The sequence below is a fragment of the Salminus brasiliensis genome, chromosome 13 (genome assembly GCF_030463535.1).
Source record: "Salminus brasiliensis chromosome 13, fSalBra1.hap2, whole genome shotgun sequence".
Classification (NCBI taxonomy): domain Eukaryota; kingdom Metazoa; phylum Chordata; class Actinopteri; order Characiformes; family Bryconidae; genus Salminus; species Salminus brasiliensis.
In genome coordinates, this window is record NC_132890.1 from 8,575,819 (window position 1) to 8,600,739 (window position 24,921).

Here is a 24,921-nt window from a genome sequence, read left to right on the forward strand (position 1 = left end):
AAAGAACCATTTAAACATCTTTGAGCTGGCCTGGTCTGTATAATTTAGAAGAAGCATTGAAGAACCCCTTTTGTGTTCAACCACACAGGTCTTCATAAAGTTCAAAATAATGAAAGAATATCAAAGGATTCTCTTACAAAGAGCACACTCTTAAAAATGTAGGTTCTACAAAAGGTTTTTTGAGCGATGTCACAGGAGACCGACTTTTGATTCTCTGAAGAACAATGTTTGTATAAGATGTGAGAGCGTAAGAACCCTTCAAACTGGCAAAGATTCTTTCCATTAAGTGAAAGTTCTTTAAACCTCTACAATGCCTCAACAGTGCATGGTCAAACCTAATAACATGGTTATTTTTGTTTTTTTTTCTTTTATGCTCTATATTATGAAACATTAAGAAAAAAGGAATGTGTCCATTAAGGTTGGAGAGATATTACTGACTAACATTTGCCTCATAAAGCCACTAGATGTCAGACTGGACCATATGAACATTCAGTCCATTGTGTACTGACACAGACTGCCCTTTCACCAAAATCAGCCTGCTAAGCAATATGCATTGTGAAACATGGAGCAATAAGTAAATTACTCCAGTGTATCTTTTAAAGTTTGGTGTGCTGAAAACAAAATGTAAAGCAAAGCTAGAACATTGAATTCAACCTTCTTCAAAGTTCTTTAAACTAGTGGTTTCCAAGCAGTCCTTGGGTCTCATCGAACAGTCCACATTACCTATTACTATTTTTCCCCCAGAGGAATGAATGGGGTGAAAAATACCAAATACACTCAACAACACCCAATCAACCACAGCAGTCACTTCTCAACACCTTAGCAACCACTAAGCAAATCCATAGTAACTGCCTAGCAACAAACCAGCACCACAGCAACACCCTTGCAACCACTATGCAACCTTCTAGCAACCATGGTAACCACCTGGGATAGCAAATGCCTAGCAACACCCTAGCAACGACTATGAAACTCCATAGAAACCACTATGCAACACTTTAGTGACACCATAGCAACCATCCAGAATTGCACAACAATCACCTAGCAATACCACAGTAACCATTTTGCAACCACTTAAGAACACTATAGTGACACCATAGCAACCACCTAGAATTGCACAGCAATCACCTAACAATACTACAGTAACCATTTTGCAACCACTTAGCAACGTATCATAGCAACCACCTAGCAATTCCATGGCAAACACTTAGCAGCCACCAGGAATACCACAACAACTTCATAGCAACAACCTAGCAACCATTGTTAAATACCTTAGCAACCACATAGCAAAAAATCTATTTCACCCTAGTAGCCACATAGTCTATCCATTGCCTGGAAGTAGGAACCACTAAAGAACTGTGCCGTTCTGTGCAGGAAATGCACTTTTCTGGCTTATTCTATTCTCCCTAGCAGTTATTTTAAGAACGAAAGAGGTTGCTTATTGCATGAGAGATCTCCAGTGGGGAGATCAACACTGTAGTTCATTTCTAGCTGACTACTGAAGCACCGCTGAGGCCAAAGGCAGTTCTTGGAACAGCCCTGCACTGAAACCCTTGGAGATCAGCACACTGCCACACACACACAACTAATGAATCTTTTAAGCCTCAATATCTGACTTTTTTTACTCATGCTACATTTTTAATCACTGTCAAATAAGAAAAGGGGCACAAGCACCTTAACATCATTGCAAACAAAAGAGAACTGGTTTTGTGCAGCTTGTGCACAAAGCTCGAACCCTCGATTCAGTGTTTGATTGTTGATTGCGATACTTTTGACCCGCAGTGGCCTCGCTACACTAACACAGGACAGGAGTGAGTCTGGGAGTCGAAAGCTCTGTCTCTGGTTACACCTGCTCATATTGTCCAACACTGAGCCTGCCCGAACTAACTTCACCTTCAATCTTTAATGACCTGAGCCTGCCTGCCTTACTGCCCTGCTCTAGATGGAACAGGCTCTGGAGGGTGGGGTTCATCCAGGTTTGCAGGTATCCTCAGTTTCTGTTGGGGCTGTGAGAAGGAAAAGCTACGCCGGCATCTTTCCACCTCAGTTGAGTCTGGACACACTCTGCAATGAGAGTTCAGTGAGAGCGAAGACATCAAGCATCTCCTGCTCTCTCTGCGTGCACTTGCTGCCAAATCAAGACCTTTTGGGCGTGCGTCTTTACACCCATGCCAAACGAAGGAGAATAGACGGGCGCCCCGTTACATCTCCATCTCCAGTGCCTCCAGCAAGTCCCTCCTCTCCCCTGTGTCAGCATCCCACCTCCCCTTCCAGCGCACCTCAGTCAGCCCACAGCCAGGAGTAGAGGATGAGCATCAATGCCTAGTGGACATCCCACCTGTTTGGCAAGGCAAGAGCCAGGTCTGTAGAAGAGCAACCAGAAGGAGGGAGAGCGATGCCGTTTGGAGGACTTGCAGGGCTGAAGGAGAAGGTGCTGAAGCCGGGGAAGGAGGAGGTGAAGAACACAGTGGGCGACTCTCTGGGGAACCTGCAAAAGTAAGTGTGTAACAAGGCACTAGGTTTTTGACAAGCCAAAGCTGCTCAGTTAAGCTTTTGATTGGCTGCGGTTGTTCAGTAGGATATTTAAGGCTAGTTAAGGCTATTCTGCAGAAGTGGATGTTCACTAGCTAAACCTGTTGAATAAGGTCGTTGACCAGCCAGGGATATTCAGTGAGGTTTTGAGAAGCTAAAGCTGTTGACTAGGTGGGGCTGTCCAGTAAGGGACAGAGGTCCTTTGGTAGGATTTTTGGACGTGCTGAAGCTGTTCAGTAGAGTTGCTGACTAGCTATGGATGACCAGTGTGGATTTCTGGACTATGAAAAGGGTTCTGTATAGTACAGAAAAGGATTTCTTTGATTTGTGGTGCTAAACTGACAATTGACCAGGATTTGCACCAAAGAACACTTAAGCCAGACAGAGACCTACTAAAACATCCAGATGATTCTTTGACTTTTCATGGCATTATATAGAACCATTGCCTTTCCTAAAGAACCTCTTTGAAATGAACGTATCTCAGGCTGTTAAGTAGAGTTTCTGACTAGCTAAAGCTTTTTAGTAGGGTGTTTTTAGACAACACTCTAAAAAATAAAGGTGCTACAGAAGGTCTTTGAGCTATGTCATAGAAGAACCACTTTTGGGTCCATGAAGAACCATCTTTGTAATAAAGATGTGACCTTTAAATTAATAAAGAACCTTTACATCAAGAGAAAGTTTTTGGGTCTTTTAAGGGTTCTTCACACTCACACATCTCAATGATAAAAATGGTTCCTTATGGAACCAAAAGTGGCTGTTGAGTAGAGCTGTCTTCTGCAGGTCAGACAGTGCTGAGTGCTGAGTGAAAATTTGTTCAGTAATTGTTATTTAATGAAGTCATGATGGAACATTTCAGAGTCCGACTGAGAATCTTCACAGTCCTTATGAACTCTTTTTCATAACATGATTCATGTGTGATTCATATTCTACTGATTTGGATCTTTGATGTCACTCATATCAGAAATTTGCCTGCATTCCTCATATGAAGTGCTTGCCGAAGTATGGTGCATCATGGCACTCTTTGACAAAAACAGCCTAATATCTGAATTATGAACTGATGAATGTATGATGGAAGCTTCTAAAAAGAGTAGTGCTTTCAGATATTACCACACATATCTTATCTGATACATTTTCACAAGTGTGTAACAAATCTGGAAATCCTATTCGAATGGAAGATCGCTGTCAAAGAATTTGGCAGCTTGATAAAGAAGATAAAGCGAATAATTTCCTGTGCCTGGGTGATACTGCAACATAGAGAAGTAGGAACCTGTATTTGCACAGAATAATGTGTTACAGAGGATAATGAATATAGGCGAACTGAGCAGTCTAATGTTCAGAACTGAAATGTAACATTCACAGCCAGCAGTTAGCTGGAATATTGTGTCAAAATGTGAAATTTTTCTTTAACCACATACTGAGAAAGAAAGGTATAATGCATCTGCTATGCACTTTTAATTAGTGATATGATCCTTATTGTTGCTAGGATGAGTATATTTTAATGTCTGGGTGAGGAGCTAGGATAAAAGTGTCACTTTGACTGTGGCTATAGTAGATATAGGGTTTGGGAGTCATTTGAGTATTGATGGCAAATCTGTCACTGAAACCTGCAAATCATTGATGCCCATTAATTCAATTTGCACTGATATTCAGACCTTTCCAAATACATTTCTCTCATATTGTTTATGAGAGCAACGCTGAGGAATGGTCAATTTCAGGGGCAGATTGAATGAAGTAAGTAATGCCAGAGTCACACTCAGCAGCACAGAAAATGGTAACATTCTCCTACAGCTTTCAATACTGAGGCCATTCAGTCAACCATTCTATTAAATATAAATGTACACCCCAGAGAATGTAACCTGTGAGGAACGACTACACGAGTGCAGTGAGTGAAGGGAGACGGGGACATCTCCAATATGCAATAGAATTTTACAATGTTGCACCCACTATATTATTTAAACAGTGCAGCTGACTCAGTTTCATATACTTGTTGAGAAACATCAGCTTGTGAGAAATTAAGAAATCCAACATCCAGCCAGTTGATTTTTTTTTTTAAGTGCAATATGATTTTCACATAGAAATGAATGTAAACCAACCAAAATGTTGACTGTTCTATAAATATTATCAGATATTTCAAATAAAAGCTTTAGGTAAGACAACATTACAATAATGTAGTTCATCCAGGAAAGAGATGAAAAAATCACTGTGTTTATTTATAGTGCAGATCATATCTTCCAGAAACCATCCCAAAAAGGAAAATACTAATAAATAGCAAAAAGGAAAGCAGCCTGTGTCTAGTTTCAGCTTTAGTGTATGTTTTATGTGAATGGCCTAGACTCTAGAGCATCTTATGAGAGCAGTCCTTGAGACAGCATTCAATCCTTCAGTCACTGCAATAACCCAAATGAACCTGAAAGAAGAACTATACGTTCTTTTCACAAACAAACATCAGTGGAAGACCAAGAGCATGGGGGCGCCATAAAAGCAACCTCTTTCTGCAGCATTCTTAGTATTGTGTTCAACTCTCCGAGGATTCTCTCCATTCTCTGAGAAGCAGAAACTCAGGTGTGCGATTGAGAGCAGACAAGATGAAAGTCGTTGCCATTAGGTGGAGGATAAGAGGAGGGATGGAGATACCGTAATGGAGCAGGTGTGTGTGCAGGCGGAAGGGAGGAGGGAGGGAGTTACAAACACTCTGCTCCATGACCTTTCTGGAGCCCCCTCTCAATGTCCTTGCTGACTGAAGTGAGGATGTGCCTGTTGGATCTGCTCAATACAGAGCTCTCTATAAATTGAGAGTAAGTCACACACAGTGAGAATGAGGTTCTCTGACAAACTTTGGTCAACCAGTAGACTTGATTCACTTAATTCTGTACCTCAAAGAATTCACCTTAGGAAGGAAGTAAATTCTGCTTTTTTTCAGGAAAGAATTGACCTCATTCCCCAGAATCACCAGTCAATTCCTAGCAATTCCCAGACATGTTGTAATGATGAAGCCCATATACTTTTGGACATTAACCCCCAAATAAGAAAACCTTAGTAAATGTTTCTTCTTAAGAACCGTTGGTGAACAAGGTCCATTGGCCTCAAAACAATGGATGTCCAAACTGAATCCTAGAGAGCAGATGTCAAGCACAGTTTAACGATTTTTCTCCCTAAACACACCCAATGTACACTCAGTTCAATCAGGTGTGATTGAGCAAGGAAATGTCAAGCAACTCTGCTGGACACCCCTGGTCACACATATCTTCTTTGGTGGCATGAGAATCTACATCATGCTCATGCCCAGTAGTGATTTTCCTAACCCTGTCTGTGAAGATCTATTGACCTTTGGAGTTTTGCTCCAAGCCTAATCCACCAAGCCAGGAGTTCCAGTCAGTAACTGTCCTCAGAAGAGCCTACTTAGCTGACTGAAGTGTGTTAGATTCAGGTTTGACCTGCAGGAAGGTAGATCTCCAGTCAGAGTGATGGGGGTCACTGTCCTAAAGCGTGTCCACTCCCTCCACCTCTCTGCAGGAAAATCGATGGCACTAATGTGGATGAAGAGGATCAGATAGAGCTGACAGAAGATGGCCGGCCAGTGGCGGCCCCCCAGCGCAGCCCACCCTTGCTGGACTGCGGCTGCTTTGGCCTGCCCAAGCGCTACATCATCGCTATTCTCAGCGGCCTGGGCTTTTGCATCTCGTTTGGCATCCGCTGCAACCTAGGTGTGGCCATCGTGGAAATGGTCAACAACAACACAGTGTACATCAATGGGACTGCGGTCATGCAGGTGAACAAAAGAGCATGAAGGAACAGATTCATTTATAAACAGTGCTGATGTGAACGTGTTAGCATGATCTTAAATGTGGAAATATTGAGTTTAAACTGACTGCTTCACTTTAGTAAACTAAAAAATGATCGTTACACAACAGAGTAGTCAATACATTTAGAAGTTCAGGATCAAAAGTTAATATTTCAAAGTAATACTGAAAATTAATACTGAAATATTCAGTAAATGCAACAAAAACAATCCTAATTCATTTTTATACAAACATTTTTACAACTCAATCTGTTCTGATTGGCTGTCCTGTATTTTGCCTCATTCAAAAAACAGTACACTCCCTCAGTGAGAATGGGCGGGGCTAATCTGCTGTAGGGTAAATAAGCAGATAAAGCCAATGTTGCCAGTTTAGCAATTTTTAGCAAAATTGTGACTAAATTTGGTGATTTTTCAGACCTCCCTAGCAAAAATTTTTCTCGTGCCAAAATAACTAGCCAAATATGTCCACACCAGTCCATATTCTGTATTGTTTGCTTTTCTTATGTTTTATAAGTATCCAAGTTTGATCATTTTGAATGTCATCACTGTCTTATTACTCACTACCATACAGGGGTTTAGTTAGTAAAACATAATAAACCTTATTCAACTTGTATAAATATACATAAAAATATATATGAATATATAAATATAATTATATATTTATGTGTTTTGTCAGATGGTTATAAAATGGGAATTTTAGCAGTGCAGGGTTAACTGCTGTTTAATGGGTTTTCATGTTGTCTGAAAAACATGTAAACAAAAACATCTTTAGGAGAGAAGCAACCAGATGTAAAGGGCTGACAACACCTGTCATTAGGCTGAATGCGATTACGCTTTTACAAATGTGCTAATTAACATGCTTTCGACACTTTGCAACTTTTCGAACAGACTTAAGCTACTTTCTGTTGAAGATAGCTGCAACACTGGAAAAAAAGTACATGTGTTGTTTCTTGTAACAGCTTGTAGTTTAGTTTTCATACAAGGACCATATGAAGTGGGGAGTGAACGATATGTGTGATGTCTACATGCTGGGTTTACACTAGCTAGGTGTTTCTGCACCATTGCTAATCCAACATTTTCATCCCTTACCTCAGCTTAAGAGCAACATAAGGGCTTCTCTTGTCATGAAGAGGACACAGTTATTAACCCATTAGAAAGCCTAGGGCCCGCCAGCAGGCCGAAAGTGTGATGTCTGTTACCACAGAATAGCCCCACCAGTTTGTACAGAAGTCCCTGTAGTCACTGAATAATACACCTTAGTGTGTAATAAGCCTCGGAGTGTTCACCAGTTCAGCGGAGAGGATCAAACCAAAGATAATCTGGTTTTTGATTTTAGCATAAATCAGTGTAGTTAGCAACTGCAATTTCCTGTAATTTCCTGTGGTCTGAGGCAAGGGGCAGAATGAATGAATCACTCTGTGTATAAGACACAGGATACTTATTTCTTAATCACTAACACTAACTGGACATGTTCTCTTATGTTGTGTCTGGTTCTTCAGCCTGCCCAGTTTAACTGGGACCCTGAGACAGTAGGTTTGATACATGGCTCCTTTTTCTGGGGTTACATTGTCACTCAAATCCCTGGAGGCTTCATCTCCAACAAGCTAGCAGCTAACAGGTAAGTTAACACTACCCTGGACACATTGTTTCTTTTCCATCATTTAGATAAGAAACATGCTCTTCTTCACCAAGTAAAGTAAAACAACTAAAAGCACTCAAAGCAAAAATATTCCTAAGTTATGTGGTATTATATAGTGTCATTCTGTTTGGCTGCAGCTTATTGGGTGCATAGCTCCTCAGTCAGGACTGTAAGGGTTAAAGAAGGGCGGTGTGTTGATGAGAGGTGCGATAGCGCGCCTGTAATAAAAGCCTCACAGGAAAAGAGGACATGAGGCTGACAGAGTTAATAATGAAAGATCCTGCCGCAGATCTCTCCCTGAAACACCAGCCTCTGGAATATTACAAGTGTCACTTACACACTGTTTTGGAAAGAAAAAAAGAGAACGGAGGGATGAAATAAATGGCGATAAAGCCCAGGTGAATGAATTTAAAAATGGCTCCCTGCTGTATGACTCATGTTGAGCAAGACCCTCTTTAATGTCTCCATTGCTAGGTCATCCAGTGCTAAGTGGGAACCTTTGTGCTAAAAGCTTTTCATGAAGACATTTACTGTCATATATTTCACATAAAGTTGTGTGCATAAAGACTACATGTATGAAGGTGCCATAGAACGGAACTGGATTTAACCTTCACATAGCTGAATAAGGTCCAGTACATGGAAGTGAGAAATTGTGGTCAAACACTGTGGTCTCTTCATTAATAAAAAGGGCCGTAAAACAGGGCAGTTCCAAATTCCAAATGTAAGCCCACCAGTAAAAGCTCTGCTAGCCCTAGGCTTTTAGTCAGTGTTCTGAGACAAGCAGCCCATCACCACCAGACCACCAGACTCTAGTTGTTGGAAAACATGAACCAGGCCTCGTACCTGTGGCTTTTCCTGTGCCGGTCAAAGGTTAACTAAATGGACGGATAACCCTAGCTAATTGGCTTTTACCATCTCTTCTCTTTATCGTCGTCTATTCCCTCAAAAACAAAAATCCTCAGACTAGTGCTCACAAACACATTGTAAGGAGAAATCAGAAGCCCCGGGTGCTGGGCGAAGAAATAAAACCCAGAGAAGTGAGGCAGGTGCTAGGCTAAAAAGGTGCTGGGCTAAGGCTTAACATGTGCTCTTCAGCTTGCTAAGTGCACACCACACCAAGAGGACATTATCAAGTAATACTTATGAATAATAATTACAAAAAATCATTGCAATATTGAGGTTAGTGCTAAAAACAAATCTATGCGATGGTCCTACTGTGCTCTGCTACGTTATTGTACATGGCTCATATGGGCCGTCCCAGTGATCTGAAAAAAGCAGAGCTCATCATTTTTTTTTACAAGCCCTCCATGAAAGCATGGTTTCATTTTAGGTAAATTGGCCTGTACAATCCACATCTGGGCATTTTCTGCCCTAACCAAAGTCACATCCTTATTATGTATATATCAAAGACAAATACGGAACAAATCCATGGCATCCTAGCATTTCATTTGGCCTCATTTGACCATACTTTTGCATGCAACTGTAATTTTAGGCACATTCATTTTTATATGCCGACAGAATCAGCGCTGAACTGTAGGTGTCACTTATTCACCATCAAGTTGTATTGTTTGGGTGGACCAACAGAATAATTTCTAAGACAAAGGCCATTTGATATTGTGAATATAAGAATATTGTGAATGCTTATAACTAAACATGTATAACTGTCACTAATTATTGTTGCTAGGCCAAAATCTTTTCAAAGTCTATTAATTCAATTTTAATTTTTCTCACACATTTTTCCCAGGGTTTTTGGTGCTGCTATTTTCTTGACATCCATGTTAAACATGTTCATCCCGTCAGCTGCAAGGGTCCACTATGGCTGTGTCATGTTTGTGCGAATCCTCCAGGGTCTGGTGGAGGTCAGTGAATGGAATGTCTGGTCATTTGAGGAACTCTACCTCCAAAAATATAAACTCTTATAAACGTTATAAAGTCTTATAAAGTAGTATAAAGTGTAAATGTTTTAAGAGAAAATGTGTGTGTGTCTATGTGTGTGCCTACATCAGGGCGTCACATATCCGGCCTGCCATGGAATGTGGAGCAAATGGGCTCCTCCACTGGAAAGAAGCCGACTGGCCACCACCTCTTTCTGTGGTGAGTTTCTGTGAGAACATTCAACCAAAGTATGTGGACTAATTTAGCTAAATCAGTCGCTCAGCTTGTACTAAAGACTTCGATTACTCAGTGTGTTAAACTGCAATATGATGTATGAGTGTTGGTGCAACCAATGTCCACTACTGTTTCTCATATAGTCCTTAAGCAATATATAGAAAGTGCCAGTGTCCACCACTAAAGCCTGTTGTTGAATGCCTGGGGAGGTTGTTTTGTCGGATGCCGTCTGTCTGTCACACACACACACACACGCTCATAAATGAATTAAAAATAGCCATCTTTCTCAGTAAAATGGTGCCATGACAACCCATTCTTCAAACTGCTCTTGACATCGTCTCTGAATGGAGATGGTGTGCCTGTAGCGTCACCTTTTGCATGCTAAGGAGCTTCCCCACTATTGGCACAAATAAAGTAGCACACTCTGCTCAACCCAAAAGCACTCCGGCAGATGCTGTCCCACTCTTAACTCAAGTGTTTGCGAGCTCATCTGATAAAAAACAAACATCTGAAAACTCCTTTTCATTAAAATATATATCTGAGCATATAGCAGAGCAGCAGCAGAGACGGATTGGATACTTCATCACTGAAATGGGCTCTTAATGGGTTCTGTGTTAATGAAGTCTATGAATAAGCTATAAGAATACATATTAAAAGAATACTAGCCTTTCTGATTACCATCTACCCATTGGCTTCTATAATACATGTATTTATAGTCAATGGGTTTTATTTTTTAAGATAAATTACTGTCCATGGTAATTAACTGTGCTGTCACCGCCATACAGTGCCATGCCAAAGTTAGCTTTTTGTAGCTACCTAACAGCTACCAATGTCCCTTTAAGATTTGTCCACAGATTTGTGGTGATGTTTAGGTCAGGGGGCCTTGAGAGTCATGGCAAAACCTTTAGCTCGCGCCTCTTGAGGTAGCCCCTCATAGATTTTATGTATTTAGGACCATTATCCTGCTGTACAAGCCATGCACTTTTCATTTTCAGCTTTTTAACAGCTTTTTAATCCATTTTTCCCTCTGCAGGTGAAATATTCCCTGAGCCACTGGCTGCAACACAACCCCAAAGCATGATCATGCTTAACAGTTGGAGTTGTGTTCTTTGCATGAAATCTTGCACCTTTTTTCTCCAGACATACCTTTGCTGCTTGCGGCCAAAACGTTCTTTAGCAGTTTACCAGACATGCTTTCAAAAGTCATCTGGGCTTGTTTAGATGTTTCTTTGAGCTAATTAGAGTCTGAGACCTTTGTAAAAGTGATCTGAGAGCTTAAATCAAATACTCAAAATTGTACAAAACAAAAATAATACACCGATCTTGCTTAAAATGCAAATAATGTTTTATCTTTCATCTTTTATGCATTTCTTAAGATTAAGAAATGTTGTTCAGGGGTGCTTTTAAACTTTTGCATGCCACAGTCCATTTAACACCTTCCTTAACAGCTTCTTCTCTCACCTTCAGGATGAAATAACGGGTTTTTGACACATCACATCAAAATAAAAAATGACTTAACCATAATACGGGACGACCGGCAATTTTTCATCCCTCTCTGTAACCGCTGGAGGCCTCGAAATGAGTGTGTGGGAGCCAGGCTGTAATTACAAGTTAGATTAATTAATCTCCGTCTTCTCTAACTGTGATATACTAACCCTAACTACTCCCACGTGTGTTCTGCTTGGCAGGGTCCTACGCAGGTGCAGTGATTGCCATGCCTCTTGCAGGAATTCTGGTGCAGTATGTGGGCTGGCCTTCTGTCTTCTATATCTATGGTGAGATCACATCTCTAAAGCCCACATGGAGTGGATTTATTACAAAAACAGAGCTTGGCTGGAGTATACTGACATTTAATTGAGTTTGTATTAAAAACATTTTTGCCAAAAAACCTAATGAACATGATTTTTCACTGAACCAAGATATAGGCGATCAGCCAAAACAATTTTGGGGATCTGAAGCTCGCTGCTTTAGTTTAAAGCGGGAGAGGCTAGGCTAACAAAGAATGGACTTAGACTGTCACCAATCTCAGCGTGGTAAATACATACTCAACTTTGTATTGATTTGCTTTAAACATCTGTTAAAAAACATCAGAAACAAGTTTTAAAATAATAAACTGTTATCTTTAGACCTTGGAACTACATTATCATCTACATACATCATCTATGTCCTAGTCTGCTTTCAAACTGGACCACAGTGTGGCATGATACCTCATACTGTGCAAAGGCAAAAGTGGCTTCGGCAGCTCATAATGACTGCCAACACTCAGTTTTGCAGAGAAGCTTATTTTTGTAATTATAGATAAGTTAAGATTATTAAGTTAAAATTATAGATAAGTAAGTCATATCATGTTCTAAACCAAAACAAATAAAGAACTGAATGTGTTTTAAACAGTTTAAAAGTTGGGAGACATTTCTAGCCGAGGCGAGACTGGTGACAGTCCAAGTCCTGTCTTCGTTAGCAATGTTAGCCTAGCATTACCCTTTTGAAACTAAACAAGCACATTTCAGATACCAAGCAATTATTGATTGCTTGACCCCAGCTGGGGCAAGTAGGTCTCCACCCAACAGTTTTAAGATGTGTAGAAAAAATTACATGAATACGTTATTAATATGCATGGTTCTGAACATAGATTAAAATACATACAAAATAGTCATCTCAACAAGGCCGAAGTAATGCCTGACTTACATTGTGCATCACACTTCATTCATAGTCAGTGTGTACAAAAATAAATGAATGAAAACTTTACAGGTAAAAAAACTATTCTGCACAATCTTTTTGTGCCATTTCTACAAATTCTCACTTTATAATAAATAATTTATTACAAAAATGTATCTAATATTTACTGAATCTACCAAAATTTGGATCTGCACTCATGTTTGCTATGTTTGTGCTCAGGAGTGTTTGGAATTATATGGTATACCTTCTGGCTCTTGCTTGCCTATGAAAGCCCTGCTGTGCACCCTACTATCAGCGAGGTGGAGAAAACATACATTGAGACCACGATTGGAGAAGGGGCCAACTTAATGAGTGCTACTGAGGTATGGCACCAGGAACTCCCACTCACCACCTACTGTGAAAGTGAAGACACAGCCTTACCTTAATCCTAAAATCTGGAATTGACCAGCTGAGTACGATTACTTTAGAAGTACTTGGGTCTTCAGGCATTTAGGGAGTTTTTGCCAAGTCAACCTTGACTTGCCTAATAGGCATCTGGACCGGGATTTCTGTACATCTTGCTTTGTAACATATTTGCTACTTCTAACCTTGATTTTCTGATGCTAAGATATTTGAATGTTTTCAAGAGGTTAATTACATCAATTCTTTACAGAAATTCAAGACTCCGTGGCGACAGTTTTTCACCTCTATGCCAGTCTATGCCATCATTGTGGCCAACTTTTGCCGGAGCTGGACCTTCTACCTCCTGCTCATCAGCCAGCCTGCCTACTTCGAAGAGGTCTTTGGCTTCCCTATCAGCAAGGTGGGTCTTGAGCTTTACCTGTAAAACCCCATCATTCACCATTTATTGTGGACCGTACATGATGCATTGTCACTAGCGTGTATTTAAGCAACAAACGAACTGCAGCAACGACCTTTAACATGTGATTTCTCTTAGGTGGGTATCCTGTCGGCTGTACCACACATGGTGATGACCATTATCGTGCCGATTGGGGGTCAGCTGGCTGACTTCTTGAGGAGCCGTAAAATCCTCTCAACCACGACTGTGCGCAAGATCATGAACTGTGGAGGTTTGTTCAGCACACTATGTGATGAAGTCACAACAACAGAAACCCGTCAGAGAAATGTCAATAAGATGAGCTGCTGGGCTTTTCCTCCATTTGTGGCTCTCAGGTTTTGGAATGGAGGCCACATTGCTGCTGGTGGTGGGATTTTCACACACACGTGGAGTAGCTATCTCATTCCTCGTCTTGGCAGTGGGCTTCAGTGGTTTTGCCATATCAGGTTTGAGTGACAGCTCTGGATTATCAGACAATACTCAGCATCTCTTAGCCTTTTAGTTTCTTCATGTTTATCCTACATTGCTATGCATTGGTGTTACCTTTCCCAGGTTTCAATGTCAATCACCTGGACATTGCTCCGCGCTATGCCAGTATCCTGATGGGCATCTCCAATGGTGTGGGCACTCTGTCGGGTATGGTGTGCCCTCTCATCGTGGGAGCGCTGACAAAACACAAAGTAAGGGCTGCTTAGATTCTTGATATGTGCATCTGTATAGCAAAGAACGGTTAAGGGTTTTCAGTAAGAATTGCTAGGTTTTGTTAACGAGTTTTGGCTAGATAATGAAAAGAAGCTGGACAAAGAGGACAAACTACATCCTTATTGTCTACTCCAATTACTGTTCTACAAACTGCCTGTGATAAAAGGACACTTATTCATGTCAATATGAATGTGGAACTGAACTGATTTAGGCTGAGTGGGAGGTCATATGTAAAAATGTTTACATATTTACACCATTACACTATTTGCTGCTGTAATTAAGACTTCCGTTTCATTATCTTCCACAGACCCGTCTGGAGTGGCAGAACGTCTTTGTGATTGCCTCCATGGTGCATTACTGTGGGGTTATCTTTTATGCCATTTTCGCATCCGGGGAGAAGCAGGATTGGGCGGATCCAGAGAGCACCAGCGATGAGAAGTGTGGCATAATTGAAGAGGATGAACTTGCTCTGGAGACGGAGCCTAGCTGTGACAGTGCCCTCGCCACCAGCAAGATGAAGTCCTACGGAACCACCTCAGAAAACTCAGCCAGCCGCAAGAAGGGCTGGAAAAAGAAAAGGGGGGTGACCATGCAGGAGGATGATGAGAAGGAATCATACACTTATGAAAACGGGGACTATCAGGAGCATTATCAATGACACTTCATGGGTTTGTCATGAGCCCAGGACTGCTCTCACCTCACTGGTGTGACTGTGAGGTGAAGATCATTGAGTAACTGTTCAAATATGCTCTCTCCTCCATCAATCCATGGGACATTACCCACATGACTGCAATCTATCAAGAGATTTTATCCTTTTTTTTTTTTTTTGGCAAATCATTACATTTTGCCTCCTGATCCTCCTGATCCTGATCCCCATCTCTCTGGTCTTGCGTAAAACCTATCAATGAAGTAAAAGTAGGATATCAAAGGTCTGTTGCTGTGTGATGGACTTTACGTTGAGATGATGGGGGTTTACATTTGTAGCAAATGCCCTGGCTGTTTCCTCAGAAACTGAAAAGGCTTAAATGAAAGATAAAAAAAAACAGAAAAATTACAATTAAGAGAAATGACACCTGAAATAACTTCACAGGTCACAATTAAACATAATTGCTTAATGGAGTCTGTCCACTTGATATGCATTTTTTTTTCATTTAGATAATTTCATGCCTATTGTTGTAAGCTTGTGATTTGCAATCCTGGCTCTGGAGTAACCCTGTCCTGCCCTGCCCACAGCACACCTGCACTGTAAAAAATGACCCTATTATTAGTGTGGCAAAACCTTACTGTGAATAGCTAAGCAAGTCAAAGATGACCTGGTTTCCAAAAGGCATAAAGTTAAAGACTAGACATTTCTTTATTATTTAGGCAATATTACTTTTGCATTCCCATCTTTTACAGTTTCAAAATATCAAAAAAGAAGCTTGAGCTTGAGGTAGTCCATTGTGGATTTTGAGGTGTGTTAAGGATCATTATCCTGCTGCAGAAGCTCCACTTTTCATCTTAAGCTTTGAATTTTCTGGTATTTTATTGAATCCATTCTTCCCTTTGCCACATAAATGTTCCCTGTGCCACTGGCTGCAACACAAACCAAAGCACGATTGACCCACTCCTACACTTAACAGTTGGAGAGGTATTCTTTTCATGACATTCTGCTTCTCTTTGTTCACTACAGAAGGAAAGTGCTATTTTAATGCCACCTATCCACAGGACTTGTCCTACATGCCATGACCCTAACAAGCTAACTAAGGTCTAAAACGTTGGTTTAAAAACTTTATAGGAGCTCAAATGGCACACAAACTTAGCACCTTTTGATACTTTTTCTCTTTAATAATACACCAATCTCTTAAATTCTCAAAATCTTAAAATGTTGAAACAAATGTTTCATTTTCATTTATGCCATTTGGAGATCAGCTTATCTTCTACTTACTTAACCCAAACCCAAAGATTTTTTGTTTAACTTTAAAAAGTAAGTAACATTTGCGGATAGATTGCTTTGGCCCAGAGGTTGTGAGTTCAAATCCTGAGCCATGCTGCACAGTGAATTTGCCAGTGTTAGATCAACACTGTAAATGTTAAAAATGAACAATTCCAGTGTTGATTTAACACTGGCAAATTTACTGTGATACTTTACCATCAACAGCCAGAGTCTGAGAAAAATTGGCTGTGCTGTCTCCGGGTGGGTGGATGATGCTCTCTCTCTCTCCCCTTATCACTCTTAAGCGATGTTTGCTGGCACAGGCCTCTGTTAGCCGATGTGATGGAGCAGTTGTGTCTTAAGTCCTTACCCTCCTATTGTCGGGAGCATTGCTAGTTCTATGAACGGGTGGGTTAGTTGGTACTAGCAAATTGGCAAAAAAGTGGAAAATTAAGTAAAAAAAGGTAATTGAATGTCATTTAATAGGTATATGTGTCCAAATGCAAGATTTGTCTTCTATTAACTTGTTTTTTGTTCAGTTAACACAAACAAATTTAATGTAAATAGCAAAACCTGTTTGTTTGTAACGAAGTGTTTGTGTGTTCCTAGTACTGAGGTTACATAGTCCAGCACCTTTAAGTTCAGGGTTTTTGTAAAGTGTGTTCCAACATAACAACTTATTAGCAAGCCATTCCTGAGTGGAAGTGGGTGTGTTGGAGCAGGAAAAGGGCAGGAGTACTTCATGACCAGGGTTGGGAAGCACTGTTGTAAGCTATGCAATATAAGGCAAATACTGAATGTGTTATAAAAATTAGAAGGGTCATGTTGAGCATGCATGTTGTTGGGCAACCTCAGCTGACCGTCAAATCTGGCAAAGGAACCAAATCCCTGCATTATTTCCTCAACCATCACTTCATGTAATGGTTTTATTGTTGTACTCTGGAATTTATGGCACTGGTTGGACGAGAAAAAAAGGAACAAGGAACACTAAATCCATATAAATACGGCATTAAAACTCAGTTCATGGATTACATGTGTGGAAATCTGGAAAATGAAATGGTCTGAACATGTGGCTTAAACCTGTTTCGATGTTCAAAACCAGCAATGTGCCTCTGTTTTGTTTTTTTTTTGTCTTTTTTGTTCTTTCTTTTTTTTTTTTGAGCGCAGCTTTGACCAATTATCAAAGAAATTGTATTGCTTCAATGGATATAAAGGTATTTATTTCTGTAACTGCAACTTTTACTGTGTGTATCAAAGTCATTTGAGGAGAATAAAGTAGATGTTTTCAAATGCCATTTCAAATCCATGCCTTTATATGTGTGTGTAGTTCTCCTAAAGCTCTACAATCTGACTATCATTGACAATGGCAGCATTTAGAGAAGGTCCGTTGGTGTTATTAGTATGTTGTACACTATTAATGAGCCCAGTGTGGAAAGAGTGATGCTGGAGTAACTGGAACCCTCTATCTGTTCGAGCTGTTCACGTTATCAAGCCGTTCTGGTTGAGAGTGTCTGCGCCTGTTTATGCTGACTCGCTTAAATTGGCTCACTTCGTCATTGTTAAGAGCTGACACATCTCTGCTGCTTTCTGTCATGTAGATGTAAACATCCTTCACTTTATCGCTCTTCAAAGCTGCCCCGAATGTTCACAGCAAGAAACTCTATATTCGCACACATCTAAATCAGTCTAGTGTCTGGATGAGTCCTGATTCTTTCTTCTGGAAGATTATGAATATGTCCTACAGTGTAAAAAATGTGAAGCCAGGCCAACCCTCATACTTTTTAGTCCTGCATCTCATGATCAACAATACATTCTGAGTCTCAAAAACATTAGTAAATGAGCTGCAGCTGAAATGGAGTGAATGTACTTTTCTGTTCTTTCTTGGACACAGAAATGTAGGTGGTTTTACAGCTGTGGAGTGGTGCGACTGTCTAACTGCCTGCTTGTCAAAAGACAGAAGATCGTAAGTATGAATCACATCAGCACCACAGCCTTTCATGGTCAGGGGTCTGCCAATAGGAAGGCCTCCCATATTGCATGTGATTGGGGTGGGTTCTAGTCTGCAGATAGGAATTAACAGTAAATAAAGTGAGGGGGAGGAGCCACAAACTAAACATCCTACAAACATATTGGGCAATTTCAGCCCCAAGGCTAAACTTGACCAAACTGAGATGCAAAAGTAAGAAATGTGAGTTACTCAGTACTCAGTTACTGACCGTCAGGGGCCATTATGATGAGAGATGTAAAAAATAATAGTGCTCAGGCCTCTGACCCACATGCTGCCCACTAAACACCAGGGGCTCTGTGCAAGACCATCCACAGGTCCAAAAGGCACATTTTCAAATGTAGAAAGACTTCCCCTGAGCCATCAAAGCAGCTCTGACTCATTAAGGCATGGACTCCACAAAGCCTCTCAATATGTCCTGCGGTATCTGGCACAAGACATTAGCAGCAGATCCTTTAAGTTCTGTATGTTGTGAGGTGGGGCCTCCATGGATCACATCAACAAGCCTTGGGTGCCCATGGCCCTGTCACAGGTTCACTGGTTGTTCTTCCTTGGACCACTTTTGGTAGGTACCTGACCACTGCATACCAGAAAAACTCTACAAGACCTGCCTAATGTCGCGGAGATGCTCTGACCGAGTCGTCCAGCCAGCAAACCAGGCCCTTTTCAAAGTGGTTCAGATCCTTAGGATTGTCCATTTTTCCTACTTTGTAACTAATTTTACTTTAATTTAAAGTGACTGTTCACTTGCTTCTGCCAGTTTGGCTGGGGGCAATAATACGCAAGGGCCTTGCAACACTGTGATCCATGTACTGCTTTCAAATCCGAGCGGTATTGCTTCCCAGGCTTGGTTCCATTATCTACCAACTGTGTTAACAAGTCTTCTCCTAGATAAACCTCTATGGAAGTTCAAGGTCCTGGACCTCATTATGGTTATGGTTGATTCAAGCAAATCTTCGTCACAGGCCTTGATGGCTCATGTTTGGGGGCAGTGATGAGTATTGTTTTCACTTTAAAGAGCTGGTTGTCTTATCTTACCATCAGCCTTTTACGAGTTGGTGTGGTTCAAAAACTGTAAGCTGCTTTTTAATGTCTGATCAAACATCAAACCCTGTGACCTTCAGAATATTATATTACTGGTAGATTAAACTGCGTTCCTTTTATGTACCACAAAAGACCCTGTCAATGTTTAACAGAATGAGGACGAATTGTTAAAGGAATGGCTTCTGTCTGTGATCTGGCACGTTTGATAGCTTGGCTTCGATTAGTCAGCACCACATTAGGCCATTGATAATAGCTGGCTGGTTTGCGCTATGGTGAGAGAGACAGTAGGGCCTACCTTTACTGTTGGGTTTACGTTTACAGTGAGTGAAATCCATTCCAGCACTATTATACTTACCTTTAGTAGAGCCATGGATGTGTCCTTCATACAAGGCCATCCACTAACCCATCCCCCTCTCCTCCCCCCTGTCTCTGAGCTCCAGAAACAGCAGGCAGCCAATGGCAAAGGTTTTGTTTATTTCGGAAAACTCTGTGTTGACTCAGAAAGAGCCACTCTGGATGGAGCAACAGCCAGTAAATGATTATAAGTTTGTTTTTAGATTCGATCGCAATTATAACAACGCTGGCCTTCATCAAAGTTTGGGTGAATCTCTCTGCACATAGAAGGCGTGTTGTTAAATTGAACTCTGTCGGGTCACTCATGATGAATCGAACTTTAAAAAGAGGTTCCTCGAGGGTTTTTTAGCATGTCAAAGAAAATGCATGCATGATTCTTCACTACAATGTAAACGTCTTATCATTATTCTTTATGCACTTTATGTCCAAATGTTTTTGGACAGCCCTTCTAAGGAATGCATTAAGCTACTTGAAGTTGCACCCATTGCTGACACAGATGATATCTGGTCCCTGTAGAGAAGTACTGTCAATAGAATAGGGCTCTCTGGAGCAGATAAACATGAACCTATTGGCACCATGCCTCCTAATGCCAGGTGTGGGCTAGAGGGGAAGAAAGCCCCCCAGCGCTGAGCTGTGGAGCAGTGGAACTGTCTTCTCTGGAATGATGGTTGGTGCTCCATTCAGTATTTTTGGGATAAAAAGTTGGGGAGTTGGGGGTGATGAGGTGGGGTGGTGATCATTTAACGTCCTGACCTCCCTGACGCTTTTCTTGCTAAATGCAATCACATCCTCACAGCCATTATAAAATCTTCTTCCCTGGACATAGAGACAGCATAGATTAGACAGAGAACTTTGTTGAAACATTTGTGGGAGGTAAATGTATTGTTAGGACTCTTGCTCAAGGGACTCTTATTTGTGTGTTTCTATAGGTGAGGTATCAAACCTCAGACTGCCAGATGGAAAACAATGGTGCTTCACTACATACACTATATGGACAAAAGTACTGGGACACCTGCTCATGCATTGTTTAAAAGTATTAAAAAAGTAATCTTAACCTTGGAGTAACTGTCTCGACTGTCTAGGGAAGAAGACTTTGGACTTGCTTATGAAGCATTGCTGTGTGGATATGATTACAAGATGGTTAATGAGGTCAGGATGTTAGATGATCACCAACCCATCACATCCCAAACTTCCCAACTCATCCACAAAGTACTGGATGGAGCACTAACATCATTCCAGAGAACACAGTTACTCACAGCTTAATGCAACTTAAAGTAACTGAAACTATTCATTAGAAGGGGTGTCCACAAATATTTGGACATAGTGTACATTCCAATAGAGATTGAACAAGTTAAGAATATGCAGTTGCATCAAAGGTTTGAGCATTCTTCAGACAGGGTGAGAAGCTAGCATGTAGCACTTAGCATGTGATAACATTTAGCATATGTGCTTTTGTGCTTTTGTGTAGATAGAGCATGTGCTTGGCAGTAGGCCTCTCTGGGCTGATATCTCTTTAGTAGGGAGGTAATGGTGCTGCTGTATCTCCGCTGCTGTCAGCCAAAGTTTAGTTCTGATGGGAGACGCTAGGAGAGCGGCTACGGGGGAGGACTATTAGCCTTCATGGAGAGAGAGTTTAATTAATAACCACTGTCCCCTTTCCCCATGACCCCATCCGCTCACAGCCCTGCATAGACTCCTAACAGAACCAGCTAAACGCCGTTACCCAAAGGGTGTTCGAGAGTATGAAGCAGACTGGAGAGATCATCCAGACGAGCAAAAAGTAAGTAAGAAATATTATTAATACGTTTTGGATGTTTAATCGCCAGTCAAAGTCAGCCACAGTGGATTGCCAGTAAATGAAAGGGTTCTAGGCTGAAATGAAGTGACAGTTTTGCAGCCTGTATTGGGAATACTGTTTTGAACCTTTGGGAAATTAAATGGGGTTGATAGGTGTGTTTGTGCTGTTGAATTATGATGGAATTTTTCCTACATTGCCATGACGTGACTGTGATTTAGTATTGTTGAGGTTTGGGGCCTGGAGGCGAGTATTTTACAGAGCTGACGATGTGGCGCTTGATGACAAACAGGTTTGGAATATTAGAAAAGTAGCATTTTTCATTCATTCGAAGTTTTAAAGTAGTTTTTAAAAGAAATATTATAATTAAAAAGTAAAACAAGAACAAAAATCAAATTAAAACCCACAAAATGCAACTTCATGATTGTTTTTGTAGTGTTTGTATGTTGTAAAAAGGGAATTGCCTTAAACTCAATGAGTGTGTTAGAACCACAGTGATGTAAAAATAGATTTCCTAGTACACAGCCCCTTAAATGTATGTGTTGTGCTGTGTGTCGAGTTGCAAATTCCATGAATTCCCAGATCAATTCCACCGTTACACAGTGAGACCTGCAAGTGTTGCAAGTTTTTTAGCTTAGATGATAAACAAGTGTGCAGTTTCATGAAGTAAGCTCCATGCCTTCCCTTTAAATTGCCGTAGTGGCATTGTATCTGCCAATGGGTAAATTTATTAAAATGATACGTGATCCATGTCAGATCATCAGCTGATGCGGACATGCTCCTGACCAGATCATAGACTGAATAGCCATGGGCAGTACTTTAAAAAGGTTCTTCACATTCAAACAGCTCCCCAGCTAGCAGAGAACAATATAGGAACATTCATCAATGTTCTTAAAAGTCCAGGAAGGGAAGCCTTTAACGTTACAGAAATAATGTTCCAGGAATGTTCTGAACTCGTGTGATGTAATAATGGTTTGCGTCTCAATGTTACCAGCATGTTTCTTACACAACATTCCTAGTTAGAACAAACATCTGAAGAAAGTTTAGATAGTTAACCAAAGTTTGATAGCTTCTGCTCATCGGGAGCAGCTATTTAAACATAGAATCTAATATTTGCTAAATATATAATAATAATAAAATGTTTATGTGATGAACTTGCATTACTTTTTGAAATACTTTTTCAAATACAGAAAGCCTGTATAAAAAATATTTTAGGAACTTAATAGATAAATTGTAACATTCAAAATGTTCAAGTAACGTTCCACTAACTAACCATGTCTGGCTGGGTTATTTCCAGACATGGTTCTTCAAGTTAACATTAAAAGTGGTCCTTCCACACACTCTGTACCTAACTGTGACTGAGGTGGTGTAAGTCTTAAGTACTTGTTTTTTTATTATTATTTTAATGTAGGCTAGTTTATGAATAAGTGCAGATGTGAATATTTCTCCTGGGACAGTAACTATAGAGTATTTATAAGGTGCACAGTTGGACCTCAGGAACCTTGCTGTACTTCTGAGGGTACATGTGTATTATTATTAGTACCTCAGAAAACAAAAGTAGACGTGTACAGTATCTTTTCTTGCTTACTATGTGTATCATTGCTCTAAATAACCCTTTTCATGAGCTATTTGTTTATTAGAAAGCAATTAAATAAATTGCTGCTTGGAAACAAAGGATAAAAAAGTTGGCAACGTGCCAAAAAAAGTTTTATTGTGTATGTACCGATGACAGTGGAACTATTCCAAAAGGAACAAAAACTGGGGACAGGACCAGGAAGGTCAGGTCAAAAGATGTGTGGCCTTGACTTGGATTGTGTGAAAATGGCACACAAGCTGTACAACAAGCAGTTTCAGCATTATTTGGTCGTGGTGTTGTAACCCAATTACAGTAAAGGAGGAAATGGGTGAGATTTGAAACACTATTATGATCTTCAGAGTTGACAACAAATGTTGGTAGTTTCAGAATTCTGATGGGTGCAGTTAAGTGTAAGCACACACAAATTGTGTCTCCAAAGTGGTAACATAAAAAAAACAGCCTATTGTTCATACCATCCCACCACATTCCATTTAATCAGAAATATATATATATATATTATAATATATTATATACTACATACTATAATATATTATAAATATATACAATTAAGTAAATATTTTATTGTATAATATATATATATATATATATATATATATATATAATTTTAATTGAAAAGAAAAAGCCATTTAAAGCTAATATATGCTCACACTGTAAGTGACTAGGGGGAGAGGGAGGGCCATTCTGCCCAAAGTGAATTATGCTTACTTGTACCCGGTCATGAATGTCTGTGACAACATTTGACCACAACACATCATCATCTTTTTATGAGATAATGGGAGTATAATAATACTAACAACAACAACAACAACAACAACAACAATAATAATAATAATAATGATAATAATTGATGCCTCTGCTGTACCACTCAGTGTTTTTCTCACTGCCAATTTAAAAACTGTGTGGATTAGAGTGTGGAGTCCACATACACTTAAAAAATGTAAATTTGTAAATTATTTCTTTTTGTTTGGTTTTTATGTAAAATGCCATAAAAGGAACATCCCTGCAGTGACCTCTGACAAGATGCTGTATTTCCACTTACCAAAGTCAGATCTAGAAATGAGCAATTAGAAATTAACAACCCTAAATTATTACCCATCAACGGTCTACAATTACAATATTCTTTCTTTTTTTTTTGCCTTTCAGGGCTGACTTATTATTTCTGCCCTGAAGAATCACTCTAACTTGTAAACTGGGCCCTGGGGTCAATACAGAAGCTTCTGGATGAATGACTGGGTGGGCCCTGATATCAATGTGGTGGGACCGTTGCAGATCCCACCCAACGATGGATTCTCCATGCCAGAGAGCTCCCATTTCTTTGGTAAGTATATAGCCTTAATTACAACAAAGGACTTTCATAAACACTGTAAATGTATTTTATTAAATGTGAAGCAATTATGTTCACCTTTTAGACTTACAGTTTGATTTACAACTGAACCATTGTGACAAAGCTCGCTACGTAGTGTGTACGTACGTATGTTTCTTTCCTGGGTGGGCAAAATCAAACCCCATTTTTCTGCATGGAGCTCAGCAGTGTTATCCACTATGCTACACAAGTGAGCATGCTCCAATGATACATTTCGCTTCATTGAAATTTTGCTGTGGTAATAAAATAATCACGTTTACACACTGAAGATTTGAATCTGAGCTCAGAGCTGGTGGGCCTACACACTAGAGCAGCTCTTTAACTTCAATACAAACTGGACCATCAGCGGACAGACTTATCATCACCTTAGATATCAGTTTTGATAGCAGCATGCTCCGTGTCTGGATAGGCAACGTGAAAGTGACTTTGCTCATAACGATCCAGCTACCTGTAATAGAGACACAGCAATGCGGCTGTCAGGTTAATCAGCAACCGTAGCAACCTTTGCTCCCCTTGGCACACTTAAGGCTTAGATTTAAGGTATCATAGAGCGGCC

General features: G+C 40.3%; 1 protein-coding gene across 1 annotated transcript; it reads left to right on the forward strand.

Moving 5' to 3' along the window:
* The first annotated feature begins 2,392 nt into the window (after positions 1–2,392).
* Positions 2,393–14,950, forward strand: slc17a8 (solute carrier family 17 member 8). Its single transcript, XM_072695077.1, has 12 exons — positions 2,393–2,493; positions 6,043–6,298; positions 7,828–7,946; positions 9,712–9,826; positions 9,974–10,061; positions 11,765–11,851; positions 12,972–13,114; positions 13,405–13,554; positions 13,690–13,822; positions 13,926–14,036; positions 14,143–14,270; positions 14,600–14,950. Exons 1-12 carry the CDS (start codon positions 2,393–2,395, stop codon positions 14,948–14,950), a joined length of 1,782 nt encoding a protein of 593 aa, XP_072551178.1.
* The last annotated feature ends 9,971 nt before the right edge of the window (positions 14,951–24,921 follow it).